The sequence below is a fragment of the Uloborus diversus genome, chromosome 8, assembly GCF_026930045.1.
Source record: "Uloborus diversus isolate 005 chromosome 8, Udiv.v.3.1, whole genome shotgun sequence".
Lineage (NCBI taxonomy): Eukaryota > Metazoa > Arthropoda > Arachnida > Araneae > Uloboridae > Uloborus > Uloborus diversus.
In genome coordinates, this window is record NC_072738.1 from 87,094,460 (window position 1) to 87,113,815 (window position 19,356).

At 34.1% G+C, this 19,356-nt stretch overlaps 1 protein-coding gene across 1 annotated transcript in view; it reads left to right on the forward strand.

Annotated features, from left to right (window-relative positions):
• The window catches only part of LOC129228465 (kinesin-like protein KIF23), a 146,522-nt gene that overhangs the window by 86,873 nt on the left and 40,293 nt on the right, over positions 1 to 19,356 (forward strand). Inside the window, exons 15-16 of the mRNA XM_054863146.1 lie at positions 6,115 to 6,264; positions 8,892 to 9,002. Of these exons, the coding sequence (XP_054719121.1) occupies positions 6,115 to 6,264; positions 8,892 to 9,002 (261 nt within the window). The remainder of the gene's footprint in view (positions 1 to 6,114; positions 6,265 to 8,891; positions 9,003 to 19,356) is intronic.

The following is a 19,356-nucleotide window of genomic DNA, read 5'->3' on the forward strand; positions in this document are numbered from 1 at the left end:
CACATATGTGTTCAAAGAGAGATGCAGAGGCCATGAGGTTGAGAAGCTCTGCTCTAGAAAAATACTGTTAAGTTTTTGTAAAATTATCAAGTTACTATATTTTTTGCTTATTGAAGTTACAGAATGCCTCATATTAAAAACGTAAATCAAAAATAAACATTGCATTAGTTTTAAAATATATTGATATAGTTATAATTGAGCTGTAACTGAAATGAGTTACTTTGATAGTTCTTTTCATAACACTACTAACTCTTAAAGTATTTATGTAATTATTGGTAACTGTTTTAATGAAAAATATATATATTTTTAAATAACTTTTTTGTACTATCATATATTTATAAATTATTGCTAGTTTATATTTATATTAATAGAAATATTATGACAGATAAGCTGGGTTAAAATATTTGTGATGGGTCGAAGAAATCAATGACAAAATTTCAAAAAGTTGGAAAAACTTTTGTAAAATCTAGTTGGGACAAACCTAATTTGACAGCATTGTGAAGACTAGTCTTGCATAATACAGACGAATGCGGAAATGGTGTTCGAAGAAAATGTTTGACTCTGCAGAATTTTTTAAAATAATTTAAAAGAAGAAATTTTTTTAAAAAATCCCACACTGTATTTCTGTTTCATTCGAATCGTTTGCAAAATTAACCTAAACAATAATGATTTCTTCTTGAAATCGTGATCATAGTACACTAATTACTTAAAAACAAGGGAGTAAACTGTTGCAAATGGAGACTGCTACTACTATGTATGATTTTTTATTTTACACAGCCTGAATCACCTAAGAGAAAAATTGAAGCAAGTAAAATAACAACTTTACAGACTATGGAACAGTCTCGATTGCTGAATCCTGCTGTAAATTGAGTTTCATTGTGTCAGCGTTGAGAAAGAACGAAAAAAAAGCACAGATAATCTGCAGCAGCTTATAAACCACACTTCATTAATTTTAAACTTTTTTAACAGATAATAGCAGGAAAATACAGTTTTTTTTTTTTTTTTGCAGAAATTCTTAATTTTAAACAAATAGTTTTTGTTGATTTGTTTGCAAAATCAAATATCTTCATAAAATTTTCAAGTAAAAAGCAGGTAGCTCATGTTTTATCAGATCTACATGAACTTTTCCACTATAAAATGAAAATAATAATAATGATTATGTGATTGATATTGGGCAAAAAATAATGGTTAAGGCAGTTTTCTTCAGTTGGTGAAAAGTAACATGAACTATGTTATTGCAAAAAAAAAGTGATTTTAAAGTTTTTTTTGCCTTTTTCATATTTCAATATAAATTAAGGGTGAGTTAGGCAAAATAATTTTTTGCAGAAAATTTTGTTGTTGTTGTTGCAAATCTCCGGTGTTTAGCAGCGCTAAACCAGGTCTATGAAATTCGTCACTCTCAAAAAATCCAACACCAACATTGGATCCGCCAAAAGATCCAACCTTGAAAGTCCCAGACAATTCAGTATATGTTCGGGGGTGGCCTGATGGTCGGCACACTTCACACAGGTTGGAAAAGTCTTTTTTCCATTGCAATAAGTCAATGATTTTAGATGTCCACTAATGAGCCTAGTGATGGTCGTCTGATCTCGCCTACCACACTTGTGAGATAATGCACCTCCCGGGCACTTCGCCTGGTACCAATTATGGGTAGGAGGGACAGTCCAGGAGGACTTTGCATCTCTTTTAGCCTTAGAAAATAGCTCCAAGTAAGTCAAAGAATCAGGTGTACATAATGGCTCACCAGTCCCTTTTTTAGCCAAGATATCGGCCATCTTGTTACCGTGAACATCAACGTGAGATGGAATCCACTGAAAATGCACCTCTCGAAAAGAAGAAATATGCTCCAGTTTGTTAATAATAGAAACACCAGTACCATCACCCACTTTATGCCAATTAGATAGGTATTGGATGGAACTTCGGCTATCTGACAGAATCCCGGCTGAAGAGCCGGGATAAGACAAAATTGAACCGAGCCCCTCATCGATAGCAATAAGCTCGCTTCTAAACACTGAGCAACAGTCTGGATTTCTTCTACTTAATTTTGTTGCACACCCTTGGAATAAACTATAAACACCACTACCAGAGCAGTTACGTTCATCCTTACTACCATCCGTATACATTATAATAGAGTCCTCAGGGATGTTGTTTATCACTTCCAAAGCCAATTGTTTCAAATAAGCCGGTGCATCTGATTTCTTGTTCACCTGGAAAGGAAGATCCGTGTGGAAGTAGACTCTGTTTAAACCAATTGAGGGATTAATGCTCTGTTTCAAACTGTGCTGAATTACATTTTTTGGGATCAAGTTGTCTGAGTCAGCCAAGCTTAAAGGCTATTTTTCTTTAATCTTTTATTGTTGGTCCACCCCAACAAGAACTCAGACGTTCGATTCTGGGTCCCATAACTGGTGAGCTTTGAGAATATTTCACCAAATTAGTTTTTCTCCTAAGGCTGAGAGGTTGCAGATCGGCCTCATATAGTACTATCTCATTTGGGCAACTATTACGAAGTCCTGTAATAATACGAGCCGCACTAAGCTGTACCCTTTCAAGCTTTTGTAAGTTGGTGTTTGAGGCACAGCTGTAGACCGAGGCCTTCGAGATAGGAAGGCCATCCAACTAGCAAATGACGTCATCGTTTGTCGATCCACAATGATATTGGGAAGGGAGCACTTCGATTAATATTTTGGTTAAATAAAACTATTTGGTTTATTTATTATTGTCTTCTGTTATTCAAGTAGCATTACAAGTTCTACTTTTTCATTTGAAAACATAAAAAGGAACCGATAATCATACATTAAAAAATACACTGAGCTTAATTCATAGTCTTACAAAGTATTCAAATAACTAAACACGATTTTATTTTACAATCATGTTAAAACAAAGTGATAAATAAACACAGTTTTATTTTTCATTAGAAATTGTTTTTTAACTAATCGCATTTTAAGTACTCGTATATTGTATTGAAACATTAAGTCTTAAAAAGTATTCAAATAAATAAATCAACTTTCATTTTACAATTACATCAAAACAAAAAATAATATTACTATTGTATTTTGAATAAGAATTAAATGAAATTTAAAAAATAAATAAACATTTTTACTTAAGTAAACGGGAAACAGGACTGCAATATGTTTCAAAGACATAACATCAAATTAAAGTACATAATACCAGATTATTAATGTTAACTTAGCTGAGCAAATTTATGCTTTTAAAAAGACGTGAATGCTTGGGTGCCATCCCCAAAGTAGACGGTGCCCTACCCCCTTCAATTATGAAACCTTCAAAAAAAAAAAAAAAAAAAAAAACCAAAACATCTCCATCTCCCTTAAAATTTCAAGGGCACAGTTATTTATAACTATAGCCGTTGAAAAGCTATCATTACTATGAGACTATGATTCCGACCCCCCCCCCCCCCTTCGGTGTCTCGAAAAATTACACAGGAATTCAACTTGAAAAACGTTAATTAAAGAATGAATAATACATCATGAATACTGTATGTTGTATATCAAAAAATGTATTCAATATCTAAACAGCCTTTTTTTTTTTTGGAATTCGGCTACTTTCCCATTTTTAGCTTTTTCTGCTGCTAATGATTCTTGTGTGTGTGGGGGGGGGGTTTTAATTGTTCATCATTTTAGGCTTTTGAAAAATTATTTTAAAAAGCATTAATTGATGACAAAGTAATATTTTTCAAAAAACTTTTCATAGAATGACCATTTTAGCAACTTTCTTTAATACTTAAAACCTCATATATGTTAAATTTAGATCAACATTTTGCTAAGTATGCTCTTTTAGGAAATCAATGTGACAGTTTTGTGACAGGGGGAAGGGAGGGGATAACAAGAAGTGTGACATCACGCGTTGTTTATAACAATATGCTCATGTTGAACAGCGTTACATGTAACAAGGAGGAGGGGGGGGGGATTTGTTCAAAAGTTTGTAACATACTTTATAGACAGCCCTTTAATTCAATTTATGTTACAGTTTCAGAGTTCCTGAAAGCTTATTAACAGAAAACCCAAGGAGTTCAAAAAATATGTAGTTCAAGACATTTTGCCCTTTTTAAGCATAAACAAACAAGCATAGAGCATTTGGCAAAAACACGTTGTGTATCCACTGCTCAAAATTAATCTTTCGCAAGCCCAGAAATTATGAATACCGTTAACTTAACCACAATGTGTGCATAAATATCATAAAACCTAAAGACAACAGTGAAAAAAAAAACCATATATATATTTTTTAATTTACGCACAGAACCAGCTTGTTTGAATAACATTGCAGGGGCGTAGTTGGGGGGAAATGTTTAAGTATCGAACCCACGACCTCCGGCGTTCAAATCTAATCTTTTATCTCAGAACTACGGAAACCCATCAAGGAATGTTTTTTGATCAAAATAACACATGCTAGCGTATAAAACAATTTAATCGAAACCGAAAATATAAGATTAGTTCAGTTAAAAGCCTGTTTCAATAAACTTGTTTACATTTTTACTGAATATCAACACCAAGTTACGCTTCTGATAGCAACAAGTATATTCGCAGAAAATTTTGACATATGTATATTGTTAGTTTGGAAAATCCATTTCGAATAAATGCGTGTTCAAAGTTGAAAAAATAAAGAAATAAAAAGTTGCAAGTTAACCGTTTCAAATATTAAAGCAATATGCTGAAATTACAAATTACAGACAAAGATATCGGAAAGGAAACTGACAATTGTTTCTGTAATGGAGGAAAACTTAAGAAATCTTAACTGCATAAAATGTAAATTTGTTTATCTGAGAAAAGAGTACTTACCTCCGAACTTTAAAATTTAATCCATGAGGCGTCCAGCTTTTTGCTTTACATGCAGGTTGTTCGGCAGCGGAACTCGCTGACTCACTTTTCACTCAGCAGACACTTAAGACATATTATACATATATTTTTTAATTGCCTCTACATTCCGGTACGTGGGATGGAAGAGATAAATCCAACAGAATTGTATTCAAAAATGTGCATCCGAAGTTATATTTCCTATTTCATCTATATCAACCAGAGCAAGCAACACTACTGGTAAACTGCACTGTTTTTAAGTTTCGCGCCAAGTTCAAAGATCGACTACTGGTGGCGTAACGAAGCGGGGGGGAGGGGAGTTGTCTGGCCTGTTATCACGTGGGTCTCGTGTAGACTGGATAGCCGTATTCTAGAATAGGCCTTATTAGGGCCATGTAAGTAGTTCTGAGAGTTTTAGAGTCGGCACCCCAGTCGCGCCCTGAAATATATTTTAAGATCATTAAGCGTTTTTTGCTTTTTTGTATTAAGTCATCGATATGTCTATTGCAAGTAACTTCGCTGTCCAGAACAAAGCCCAAGTATTTAGGGTGCTTTTCCACTGCAAGCGGATGAGCATTCATATAGATTTTTGGCTGATAGTTAAAAAGTCTCCTATTTGTTGTAAAGAAACTAACTGTAGATTTGGAAGGGTTAAAACACAATTTGTGACCCTCTGCGAAACCACACACTTCATTGAGTGTAGAGTTGATGCAATGTTCCAATTTATTGATGTCAGGGCCAGAGTCCCATAGCACTAAATCGTCTGCGAACAACCCCACTTCGCATCTTTTCGAAACCTCCTTCTCAAGTCCAGCTATAAATAATGAGAATAGGGTTGGGCTCAGAACAGATCCCTGAGGAACACCTTGAGAAAGCCCAAAGCTCTCCGACAAAGTGTGAAAATTTTCCAGTTAGGATTTGTGTTTGCAGAAAGCTTTTCATTTTATCTAAGTCTAGTGAAGACCACGCAGATGCTAATCTCTTCATTACAATCCAGCCAGGGTATGTTTGCCCCTGCTAGATGAGGGAAATTATTTGTGAAACAGGCAGACTATTATACATGCAGTGATTCAAAATCTTCATTAGTTTGAATAATTGTTATTAAACAGTTTTAAACATCTTACATAAACAATATTGAAAGTGTATTTTTTCCTTTCACTACAGTTTTATTAATATTTAAATGAAAACTTATTTTGAATTTATTCACCATTAAACGTATCCTATATATCTTGAATAATCAAGTTTTGGTTTGTGTTTTAAATTCGAATTATCGCGAATTATTAATTTGTTTTTCATTTCTAAGGAGAAAGCTATTTTACAAATGGATTTAAATGCTAGAGAGCAGCAAGTGAGAAGTTTAGAAAGGAAATTATCCGCATCTGATCAATCAGTGGAACGACTGGAGAAAAAGTTATCTGATTTAGAAACAGAAAAAGAAAATGCCATAGCTGAAGTGAGTTTTTTTTCTCCCAAAAAATATGCACTAATTAGAAATTTTCTTTATAGTAGGGTGTGAATTATGTAGAAAACATTTTTAATCTTTTTTTTTTTTTTTTTGAAATGAGCAAAAATTAATGTAAGCAATTAAACTTTACAAACACTAATATTCACAGGCAGGAACATTTCCCATAAAATTTTGTTTTTGTTAAAAAAAGTTTCACCTACAAGGATTCCAAAAAAAAAAAAAAAAAACTTGTCCTATGCAGTTAATGTTTGCTATGCATTATTAAACACTTATTAAATTTTGGAATCATAAGTAAAGTACAAGTTAGCAAATGAACTAGTGAAAAAATAGTTTGTAACTTAAATACTTTTTTTATACAATGTCAAATTTTATTGTTTACCCCTGCCCGGAATATTCACACGATTAGTTCTGCAAAAGTGAGCAGCTTATGAGGATTTGTTGTTTTTGTAATTTAAAAGTCTCAGAATTGTAATTTTTCCTTTATTTTGCCTCTAAATCAGGTTGAGTAGGCAGTACAACATATATTGTTGTTTTATGGATGTTTGTGACTTTTTCACTTTTACCCAAAAGGCTCCACTTTGAGTCTGATTTGTTTGTTCTAAATTTGGCTATTTTCATTTGAAAATGCTTTTAAAAAGATCGAGGGATTTGTCCCTGCCTCTTTTTCCCAGTATTTTTGTGTGGAGCCCAGTGTAATTTGTTAATAGATAGTTGAAGCCGCAGAGTGGATAGAAAGATTCTTTAACGGGTATGGTTGCTTGAAAAAGCTTATTTTTCTTAATTTACTGGTATTCCTCTTACACTTTACCATTTTTATTACTGCAAATTCAGATCTTGGACATCAACAGTATGATCCGCTTTGTTTTCATTTGAAAGTGCCATTCCCTATTTTTACTCTACTTTTGTAAGTATAGGAAAGGGTTGAAAAAGTTACTCCTTTTAACAGTATTACTTCAAACGTGCATACATATGCAGATACCCATTTATCTGAGTTTTTAAAGGTCATAGATTATTTACTAGACATAAAAAGAAGCAGTTTGATGTCCATATCAAATTTTTTGAATACAAGCATCCTGCCCTTTAAGGAGGATTTTTGTGTCAAATGTTTTTAATGTAAGTAACTGTAATATTTTTAATTGTGACTCAAATTTTTAAGGATGATTTAAAGGACCCTTTTGCATTTGCAAAATACATTTTGTAAAGAAATATTAATTCTGTATTTTGTTCAAGTTGTCATGGAAAAGTGGTTTATTCTTTCGAATTTGTTAGAAAACATGAACCACCAACTTAAATAAAAAAAAACAAAATGAGGAAAAAAATTTAGGCCAATCGTATTTTAAGTGTTTCTGCAAAACTCCAGGACGTCTCAATGTTTGGTGTCTACGTGGAACACAGAGAAAAAGTTTGACTTACCCCAATGTAGTGGAGACACAATAAGCACAACTCATTTCGCATCACATGTGAAAATTTATTCCGATGATCATCACTTACTCGATGAATACCAAGATCCTAGGGAGCTCCCACAGAGTAATCAAAACATGGAAGGGAATATAAAAGATTAAAATGTGAAAAAATTAAGGTAAGTCAAGTTCAAAGTCCAGTCTATTGCAGGGAATCAGGTTGTCACAGCAGAGGGATGTGCATCGTACATGGGGAGGCTAAAAAAAGGCGCGGCTTGTTGTTGCAGCGAAAGAACTCATCGTAGAGACATCAGCGAGGAAGATGATGTAAAACCACATGGAGCTGGCCGCTATACCACGGCGATGACTGAGAAATCTCCATTACTTAGGAAGAAAATGGCGCAGCGGGAATCAGTACTAAATTCATGTCGACCGTGCGTACCGCTTTCACTATCCTGGTCTCACCAGCTACAGGTGCATCACCTGCCTTTTTGATCATATGCAATGATCATCGTGTAAAAAAAGAAAGGATTTTCATCCATGCATGATCGGAGCTACTTCCACGTGGACGCGAACATTTTTTCAATCTTTTTTAGAAAATCTTGATTAAATACAGGATCACATTCATAACTAAACTATCATTTTTTTAGAGAAACAGGGCTCTATGGCTCCTGTGCAATTATTTTACAATTTATATCCTTTTTTATGCCGATGCATCAAGATTTTGAATCGCCGTCATCGCCATCTCGAACGACCCTTCACAGGTCAAGCGTCCACGCTCCTCACTTCCCAACGCTCCGTCACGTATCACGGCTAGCACACGACTCATCACGAAAATTTTTCGAGAGATCCCCGCTAAAAACCCACGCGGTCGTGTGAAAAACAGATATCCATACGCAGCGTCACTTAGTGCAGCGAATGGGTATGCGGGAAAATGACATCACCTACTAGACCACGCCTACGGCCAATGAGCGAAAGAGGCGGAAGACAAAGCATCGCCGGAGGAAGAAGGGAAAACATGGCGGCCAAAAAACTCGGAAAAGACGCCATTAAATCAGAAAATGCGAACACATGAAATATAAACGCGAATCTTTGAAAATATATGTGATTACTATATCACACAAGTGACGCGAATTAAATATGCAGCTTACCTCCCTCTACTTCATTCTTTAAAATATTCAAAAGTAAATATTTATTTCTCCTTTTTCTGTTTAGCTAAATCACAAAGCAAAAACGCTGTCTGAACAAAGCAAAGAAGTTGAAAGAGTTAAGAATAAAATGCAGGAGAAGTTGGCTTCAGAAAAAGATCGGCTACGAAGAATAATGGTATGAAAAAGATTTTATTATTAGTTACAGGACTCGTTTTCTTCCTGCTTTACCTACTTTTTTTGCTTGTATCTTTTTCAGAAGACATTTAAATCTGTTGTTAAAGTATTACTTTGGTAAACTAAATTTATTGAAAAATGTGTTAAAAAATGTATTTATATTTCTGTTGTATGCTTACACTTTTGACTAGCTATTTTTTCTTACTAATTATTCAGTTTTGAGAATAATCATTAATTTGTGACTTTGTTGAGTAAGATTTATCCTTCATACAAAATAACATAAAGGTAAAGTGCAATTATACTACTGTTTTAAACTCCTGAAATCAAGTGTATGCAAAACAGGCTTTAATAAATTTAATGAAATAAAAGTTTTGAGGCCAAAAAGAGAACAAAAAAACAATGTTTTATAAATTTTACAAATATACAAACTTGGAAAAAAAAAATCATTTTCCAAAATGCCTACAAATTTCCTATGCTTTTGGGTTCCCTCAAAATTTGGACAAGCAAGCATTCCAATATAGTTATAAACTAGTAAATTAAATACGATCTCTTATGTAAATGAAGATCTTAAACAATGAAAATACAGAATCAGTAATTTGATCAGTAACTATCTCACTGCATGTGTACTACAATCTTCATTGAAATCAATCGAGTAATAAAATAAATGTTGCAGATGCTGTACATCAGAAATGGTTTCTTACAATGTTGCCTCTTTTCTGACCTAATATAGTGAATTCATTATGTAGTCAAAATGTAAAGAAGTATCCCTTTCTTCACAATGTAAAAAACATTTTTTATTGCCTAAAATATGACTGTAGTAAAATTTCGGTACAGATGTGATATACCCCCCCCCCCCTGGTGAGGATTGAATTTTTAGCTCATTTCGAAAATCGCCAACGTTGGCGATAAAACATTTACCGGTAGCCCTAGTAACCCTGCAGAATACACCTGGGAAGTACAGATGTGAACTAATTCTTTTCGCACGTGTGTCCGTGGAGGTAGGTGCACATATGTTCCGCTCTTAGGGGGATTTTAATTTGAAGTTGAATACTCTAAAATAAAGTTTCAATTTAAACTTTATTTTAGAGTATTCTTCTTATTGTTACTATTTTCTGTTAATTAAATTGTGCTTTATAATTTAAAATGAGTTCTGTTTGCAGTGTTATTGAAAAATATCAATTGAAATTTATGAATGAGTCATCTTTTAATTTTTCGTCAGGTTGTCCAACCTTTGGACGTACCGGAGTGCTAAACAGATTTTTTATTTACAAATTAATTGAAAATAAGGATGTTTTTTTAGAATTTTTGAGGGAAATTAGGTTAATTCAAAATGAAATGTTATGTTCTAGATGTAATTCCGTAATGAAAATTGAAGCAACAAAAAGATGTTCAAATGGGTTTGTGTTTGTTTGCAAAAAGGTTATTGGGGGGACAGTTTGTGGTAAAGAAACAACAATTAGGTGGGGTTCATGGTTCAGTTTAACTAAATTAAAATTAGAAGAGATATTTTTGTTGACATATGAAATAATAATAGGAACAAAGAGTGCAGATATTGAAAAGCAATATTTTTTTTCATCTCATACTTTAGCAGATTGGAGAAATTATATAAACGAAGAAATTTTAAATTATGTAGAATTAAAATCCGAAAAAATAGGGGAGGATGGGAAAATTATTGAAGTAGATGAATCAAAATTTGGAAAGCGTAAATATAATCGGGGTCACTCAGTTGAGGGACAATGGGTTTTTGGGAGGTTGAACGGGGTTCGGGTAGAATTTTTTTGGTTGCTGTTGCAGAATGGGGGAGGGAAACTTTATTTCAAGCCATAAAACAGTGGATATTGCCAGGAACTACAGTTTACTCAGATTGTTGGAGGACTTATGATACATCAGGGGAAGAGGGATACAATCATTTAACACAGTGGTTCCCAACCTTTTTTGGCCCATCGTCCCTTTAGGAAGTTTAATTCCACCTATCGCCCCCCTCCCCCCACACGTTCTTCCCTTAAAAACACAAATTAGATGGCGCTGATTTTAGTGAAGATTAATGTTACTGAACGCCTAATTTTAGTTTAAAGCTTCAAAAAGTGCATGATAAAGCAATAATTAGCTTTAAAACTGGATTTTTTATTCTTAACCCCTTCTCCCCCTAAAAAAAGAAAAAAAAAAACGTAATTTGAAGTGCTTTAACCAACGTCATTTACATACTTAGCAAAAATAAGAATAGTACATTTTTCAGTAACATGCTTTTTTTTTAAATTGAAATCCTGAAAAAATTGAAAATTTTAACTGTTAAGATTTGTTTTTTTTTTTTTTTACATTCTTAATGGCTGCGTTGTGCTTGATGGAACTCCGTTAGAGCTTTGATGTCTGGCTTTATATTAGTGAGATTTAACTGAGTTCCCCTTTGAGGCAGATGTCCAATATATTTCTTTGCTTCGTGAGAAGCTGCACTACCAGAGCTAAATCCTCGTTCAACTAAATATGTTGAGGGGAATGAAATGAGGAGCTGTTCAACTTTTTTCCAAAGTTGTGGGTAAGTACCCATAAGCTTCACCCAGGCAAGTTCGTAACCGTATTGCGTGAAAGTAATTTTTGATTCACAATCAAACTTCAAATCCATAAACTCTGTCTGCAAAGAGTTTTCCAGTTCATCCACATCTTCAAAACTAAATGGGTCTAAAATACAGTCAGGAATTTGTAAGTTGATCAAATCTGCAAACCTTGATTCCATGTTCTTTTTTAACTGATCAAGGTGATCAATAAAAATTAAATTTTTTCTTCAGGAAATTCATCATCCACGATTAAACTTTTTTTTAGAGTCTGAAACAGGATAAATTCTTTACGCCCAATATTTGCTTTGTGGATTTCGAATTTGGCAATGAATGCTGAAATTATGCTTTTGGCCTTGATGAGGTTCATCTTGTTTCCTTGAAGCTTAATGTTGACTTCGTTCATTTTTTCAAAAATATCTGTGAGATACGCAAGTTCCAATTTGCGCTGTTTCAAATTCTCACTTAAAGCAGGATCATGCAAATCGAGAAACTCAGCTACAGAGTCGAATAATTCAAAGAAACGGCGCAAACAGTTTCCTTTGGAAAGCCATCTCACAGACGTATGTAAAAGCAAGTGTTCAGAATGTTTCATCATTTTCATGGCAAAGCTCTCGAAACAAGCGATCATTGAGAGAATTAGCTTTGATCTTGTTAATAGCAGTAATGACTAATTGTAAGGTTTCATGTAAAGCACCACTCAATTTTTTTGCAGTCAAGTGTTGACGATGAATGACACAATGGATGGTAATCACTTCTGGCACTTCTTTTTTAAGGTGTGCAAGAAACCCAATATGACGACCCGCCATGGCATGGGCACCATCTGATGCGCAAGCACTTATATTTGTCAGTGGAATTTCTTTTTCTTCAAAATAATCCTTCACCACTTTAAAAATCGATGATCCCTTTGTATCAGTAATCAAAGTTCTGGCGAACAACATTTCCTCAGTTATCTCTTTCAGCTCATTAATAAACCTTACGTAAGCTAATAAAATAGCTCTGTTATCTGTCACAGTTGATTCGTCAATCTGTAGTGCAAATTTACTTTGTTTCAAAACATTTATGAATTTGCACTCAACGTCAGCAGCCATTTCATCTATTCTCCTGGAAACTGTGTTGTTACTCAGGGGGAGAGATTGACTTATCTTTTTACTGGAGCCCTCACCAAGCAAAATTTCAACTATTTTTTTGGCAGCCGGTAGAATAAGAGATTCGCCAATCGTATGAGGCATACCACATTTTGCTATCAAAAGAGACACTTCGTAAGAAGCAAGAAGTCCTTTGTCAAGATCTGTTGCTTGTCTTCTAAGTAATTCACCCACCTTTGGCCGTTTATCCGCATTTGTTTTGAAGTCTTGAAAATAACTAAGAGGTTTATTTACTTTGTCACCATGTACTCTTGACAAATGCTCTTTCATTCGCAAGGGCTTCATCGCTTCATTTGCTAGAAAATGTTTTATCGCACAAAAGACAATGCGGAAACTGCACATTTTGCGGTGACGTGACAAAACCAAATTTTAAATACTGTGCTGAATATTGCCGGCACTTCTTTTTTGAATTCATATCGGACTTCCACACTACGAAACATGCACAATTAAACAGAAATTCACTAAATTAAATCAAAAAAATGGAAACTACGTAAGGAGGTTTATGCGCTGATTGCAAAATTCTGATAGAAAACTGGTAAGTAAATGCAAAAACCCATTACTACACATATCCATCCACTTTTCAGGCGTTAAATATATGCTGGCGCCAACAGTCAGACAGTCCTTACAAAAAATGTTTTCTTCCTCGTGAAAACGGCAATAAAATAAAAAGATAATTTTTGCTTTTGGGAATTTTTTTGTCCGAACAGATTTGATTGAGCTGTAAATCATACATGCCTTATTTTCTTTTATTTGACGTGCCATATGCTTGGTTCGGTATTACACAACATAGGTATTCTGAAAGATATTTCTGAATTGTGTACCGATTTATTTTAGTAAATATAGTTTTTGAAAAATGAAGAACTTCCCATTACCAGGTATCCAAATACGGTCGCCCCCTATCGCCCCCCAGAAATTTATCGCCCCCAGGTTGGGAATCACTGATTTAACAGTTAATCACAAATTGCATTTTGTTGATCCTGTTACTGGCTGCCACACAAACACTATTGAATCCACATGGAGGCACGTAAAAAGTAGTCTACCAGCATATAATAGAGCGGGGGATTTTCAGTGTTCTTTAGCGTATTATTTGTTTAAAAAGAATTGTGAGTATAAAAATGAGGACATGTTTATAAAATTTTTGGAAATAGTACGTGACGTTAATTGGGCAAAATATCAAATTAAGCAAAAATAAGGATTTTTTTTTCGTCAAAACTAACACAGTTTAATAATTTTACCGTAATAATAATAATAAAAAAGAGGATAATTTCCGTAAGAGCGGGACATATGTGCACGGCCTGATGCAGGGGTGGATGGAAAAGAATTCAAAAAGAGTAAGTGCACTTACTTTTAAGTATTGTGTTCTTAGATAGTTAGTTTTTGATATCTTTGTTATATGTATCGCGATGTTTATTGTTGTTTTAATGATTGTCTTCTTAAAGTATTTGTTGCTCAGTCCTGTTGGTGCCAAAAAAGCATCGCCAGGAACGATGTACGACATATCTTGTCATACATCGTTCTCTTGGCGACACTTTTTTGGCGCCAACAGGAAAATGTCGCCAAGGGTGGGGTATATTACATCAGTTCCAAAATTTCCTCCTTTATTAAACATTTCAAAAATAACATTCATACTGCCAAAATTTTGCTGAACTTATAAATATATATATGGCAAATGTCCTTTCTTCTTTCTTTACTGATTTTAAGATAATGGACTAGTTACGGTTTGTGTCACAAATGATTGACAAGTGCCAAGTTGGTTCGCACTGCATCTTTAATTAAAAGATAGAAAAATTACGCACTTGAGAAAATGTAAGTCTTTGGCTTGTGTTGAGTGGTTAAGCAACCATGCGTAACTCTAGATTTTCCCATAATTAATATGCAACAAAAGAGAAGTGAAAATCTTGCTTTACAAGGATTGTCTATAGACTAAATATGGAAGTTTTAGACTCTACTTCTTGGTGGAATTCTCATCTTTCCAAAAAAATTGAAATGCCCCACCCTATTCTTCACTTTTACTAAATCATTTGTTAAAAATGATGAACTTACTTTTGTTGTTAAGAAATGTTAGGAACAAAGTTGTCCAAAGTTGCAAAGATAGTGCATGCACCCATGTCGGCTATATAGAACCTTGAATCTATGCCAAACCTTAAAATGAAGTACACTGGCCTCAAAAAGTTAAGGTACAACATGTTTTTCGAAGCTCACCATAAAAAAAAATGGCAGTAACAATAAAATGCATAGTTTGCATGAATGATAATAACTTTATAACCATTTATGGAACAATGGTTGCTACCACATTTATTTTATAAAGAAGAATATATTTTTATGAATGAGAAAAAGATATGCTAATATCAAGCTTTCGTACTTTTGTGTGTAAATTGTGTTGATTTTCAACTGTTCAGGGTTTATACGGGTCATGGAAATCCTGGAAAGTCATGGAGAAAAAATAAGCGAATTTCAGACCTGGAAAAGTCATGGAAAAATGTCCTGGCCAAAGAGGAAGTAACAGTAGCTGAAAGAGCATTAGAAATCTTGAGTGATTTAACAGTATTGCGTATAAAAGCTATTAAGTGGAAAATTGAACTATCCCAAAAACAAATCTGAATTTTGAAATCTCATTGCATCCACTTCTGTAGCAGCCGCTTGCCTTTTTTGCAATGCGATTTTACTACTTGGACATTGCTCATTTTGAATTTACTACTATTTTCAGCACTTATTATATTTTATATTCTGTAGTATCAAACTTGCACGTTCTTGATTTCGCCCACTCAAAAAATGTGATTTAATTGCATTCGAGTTTTCCATCACTTGTAAAAACTATATTATTAAACTTATCATACTTTTATCTTAAATTGTTGAAAGCTTGAAAAAATGAAGATCTTTAGTCAGGCATTGGGATATAGAAATAGAGGAATTCTAATACTCTAAAACAGTAGTGCCCAACATGCGGCCTCCCAAAACTAATCCCTGTTACTCACTGCTACGTTCAATGTCAGGAATCAAACACTATGTTCTGGGATTTCTGAACCTATTAATTTATATGAAATTAAAAATGTGCAAATAAGTTAACAAGTTATGTATCAGAAGATTTATTCTCTACTAAATGTTTTTTTTTTTTTTTAAACAAATGTCTGATTTGGTCACCTGAATTTACTAAAGAATGTGGCTTTACTTAAAGAACCAAAATAGTGTCAGGTTATGTGCATGATTAAATGCACAGTTGACATTAAAAGGCAACTTTTGTACAAATTTATTGAAACTCAGTAATGACTCATTCAACATTTGTCCCATTCATTATCATTCTGCCTGTTTAAATTATGAGACATTTAAGCATCATCATATTCCATTCACTGTATTTTTACTTTGCTTTGAGATTTTTAATATGTGTGATGAAGACAAATAAGAATAGTTTTTTAGGTGTAATGACTGATAATTTGTCAATCACAAGTAAGTGCTTCGATGAGGTAGTGGCACTCACGTAGGAGTTTTGCTAATGTTTCTTTCCAAAATTGGCAAATTTGATATTAAATAGTAGGGCTCGACCGATGGCATTTTTTGGCCGATGGGCCGATGCCGATTGTTCAAAGATGGCCGATGGCCGATTGTTTTCCTCCAAATGGCCGATTGCCGATGGCCGATGGCCGATGCCGTTGGCCGATGGCAAAAAAAAAAAAATCAAACAGAAATAAATTGATAAGATTGTCAGGGATTTAAAGGATCATTGATTCATTTCACTTTACTTCCTTTCTACGAATAAAGACTTGTAATCACAAAAAAAAAAATCAGATTTCGACCTAAATTTCTATTTTACTATCACCAAATTTATACTTCACAAGTTTTTTTCGGCACATCTGTACATACATCTGTACATACATATGTACCTAAGAACATATAGATAACCAAATATCCATTTTGAACGCCTCCTCAGTTAATTATCGCAAATTCTCTTGTAATGACTTCATGCGCGTAAACTTGCGTCACTCAAAAACGTTATGAAATAGTACATTGAAAACTCACACGTACGTAGTATGATCTAAAAGTTCGAGGTCAAGTTGTATAAAATCTTACCCTGAATAGTTCACATTACCGAAGCATATATCTGTCTACGAAATAGTCACCTTGAACGATTATGCACTTCTGCCAACGTTCGTATAGCTTTTAGAAGCACTCCTGGAAGACATTTTTCGCAAATTCCTGTAAGGCCTCTTGCGCTGCTGCTTTAACTTCATCGTGGGGAAGAAGGCGACTTTCATGTTGAGGATGCTGTTTCGATTGGTCAATACTCTGATATGACAAACAAATAACATAACGTTTCGTCGGACTTAGCTCCATGTGACTTTTACCTGTTCCCAGCAAAAAAACATTTGCACAGACGCCGCTTTTTTCCGTCAGGAGAAGATGAAGCTGCATCATAGAAGGTAGCGAAAAATGGCTTCCAGGAGTGTTTCCAAAAGTTATATGAACACTGGCAGAAGTACATAGTCCCTTAAGGTGACCTTTTGAAGGTGGATGTGCTTCGGTAATGTGAACTATTCTGGGTAAGATTTTATACAGCTTGTCCCTGAACTTTTGCATCTTGCTACGTACAATCTGTATAGGGTGTAGTTATGCTTCTCCTTTTTTGACTGCTGTATGATGAAAGAGAAAGAACAATAGCCAAAAAAGAAGGAAGAAAAACAAAGAGACTGTTTAATAACCAATTGATTTGTTTTTTTTTAAATTGAGCATATAACTAAGATTTCAGTAATGTTGTTATAATGTATGGATTTAGGTACATTAAACATAGTTTAAAAAAATTAAATTACGTTGTTTAATCATTCAAAAAAAAATTAAGAATAGAACTATGAAACCGTCAACAAATTACGCAATTAAAGTTGAAAGATTGCACGTAGACATTTTTTAGTCATCAAATTAAGCAAAAAAGGTAACAGATAAATTACAATATTAGATCAAAATAGTAATATTTTTATACTTATTTAAAATTTATGAATAGAAAAGTTTGTATTTTTCATAAAAGCTATAACAGTGGCATACATTTTGCTGAAAAAAAATAGCCATGAAAAGAGCAAGGTTCTTAAAATGCAGGTACAGTAAACAAACTCAATATTTACACCAAGTTAATAACTGAATACATATACTATTTGATCTGATGTTTGCACACATAGAACTGAACAATTTGATTGTTTAATCTTTTATGAAGCTTTACAAACAAGTTCAAATTAATTTTTTCAATTTAACAATAATTTTCTGAAATTTGAAAAATTGCATAATAGAAAATCCTTGAAACTTTTCTATAAAAAACGAAAATAACTTATTCATTGATTTTATATAAATACATAAAAATAGTTACTTACAACAGAAAAAAAATCAATCGCTATTAATGATGCAAAAAAAAAAATGGCAATTTACGAAATATAGGTGAAACAAGTATGAGAAATACGCAAAATGACATTTCTTGACCAAAATAAAAAATCGCTAAATATTTAAGAAATGCTTGAAATGACGAGGTAGGGTTAGGGGGGTCACCCTCTGATTTTGGAGTAAATCACACTTCGGCCCCAACCTCTGCCTCATTTTTTTAGTACAGAACAGCTATCACCAACGCCTCGGAAGAGTTTCTGAATCTACTTCAGCACTTCCGAAAAAAAAAAAAAATCAAAAGTCCCTTTGATTTCCGAATTATGTCACCATTCAAAACGTCTTTAATCAATTTCTTACATTAATGCCCTAAATTCTTTCTAAACAATAGATAAAGTTTGAAAAAAAAAATCTCCAATTTCATGAATGGTGTTAGTTTTGAACAACTCAGAAGTACAACTAGAGTTTAATTTCAGAAATTGAGGGAGTGGGAGGAGGGGCACGCAAGTGTTCTCGGAAATTCAAAAAATAGTCGTAAAAATCGAGCTCAAAATAATCATAAACATTGAGCAGAAAACCCTTTCAAAACTTGCACCCGAGTTTGTTTTGCCGTGCAATGGCGGATTTAAAATATAGCAAATGTTGCAATTGCGCGAGAGGCTCCATAACTGTTAGCATAAAATATTATTTTATTTTATTTTTTTATTCTCGGTCCACAGCCGATAATTTAAAGAAAATAATTTAAAGTTAAGTGTACCTACTTTAAGCCCAGTCTGGTAAAAGTAGAACCTGTCAACTAGTTGGTGCTAACACTTCAATCGACGATTCCCCCACGCCATAATTAATGGCGACTGTTTACTGAAACCATCGGAGATTGCATGTCTCGATGTGTCGATTCAGAAAAGTTGAGTTGTCACCTGATCGACTCGAATTAATTCCACTTGTTGACCGCACGTGCTATGGAGAGGAGTACGAATATTCGCGGCAGTGGAATATGCAAATGAGTGATGGTCGAAGTAGAAGTTAGGGTGGTGATGTCATCGAGGCATGGAATCTCATTGGTTGATAAAACATATATATTGTGGTGAGTGGCAGCAAGCGATCACACTCTCTCTCTCGTTTTTCTTCTTTCAACGATCCCCAGTGGTTGGTTCTGATCGTGAAGCCTAGTCCGGCTCACGTGTGGGGGGGTTTTTCCCCGCGATGCTAGCGGGGGTTTTTGTGGTATGTGATGTTTAATCTTCCAAGTCCTGGAATTAGTGAGTCCAGGTGAAGAACCTGTTGTGTTGTGTCCGGCCAACTA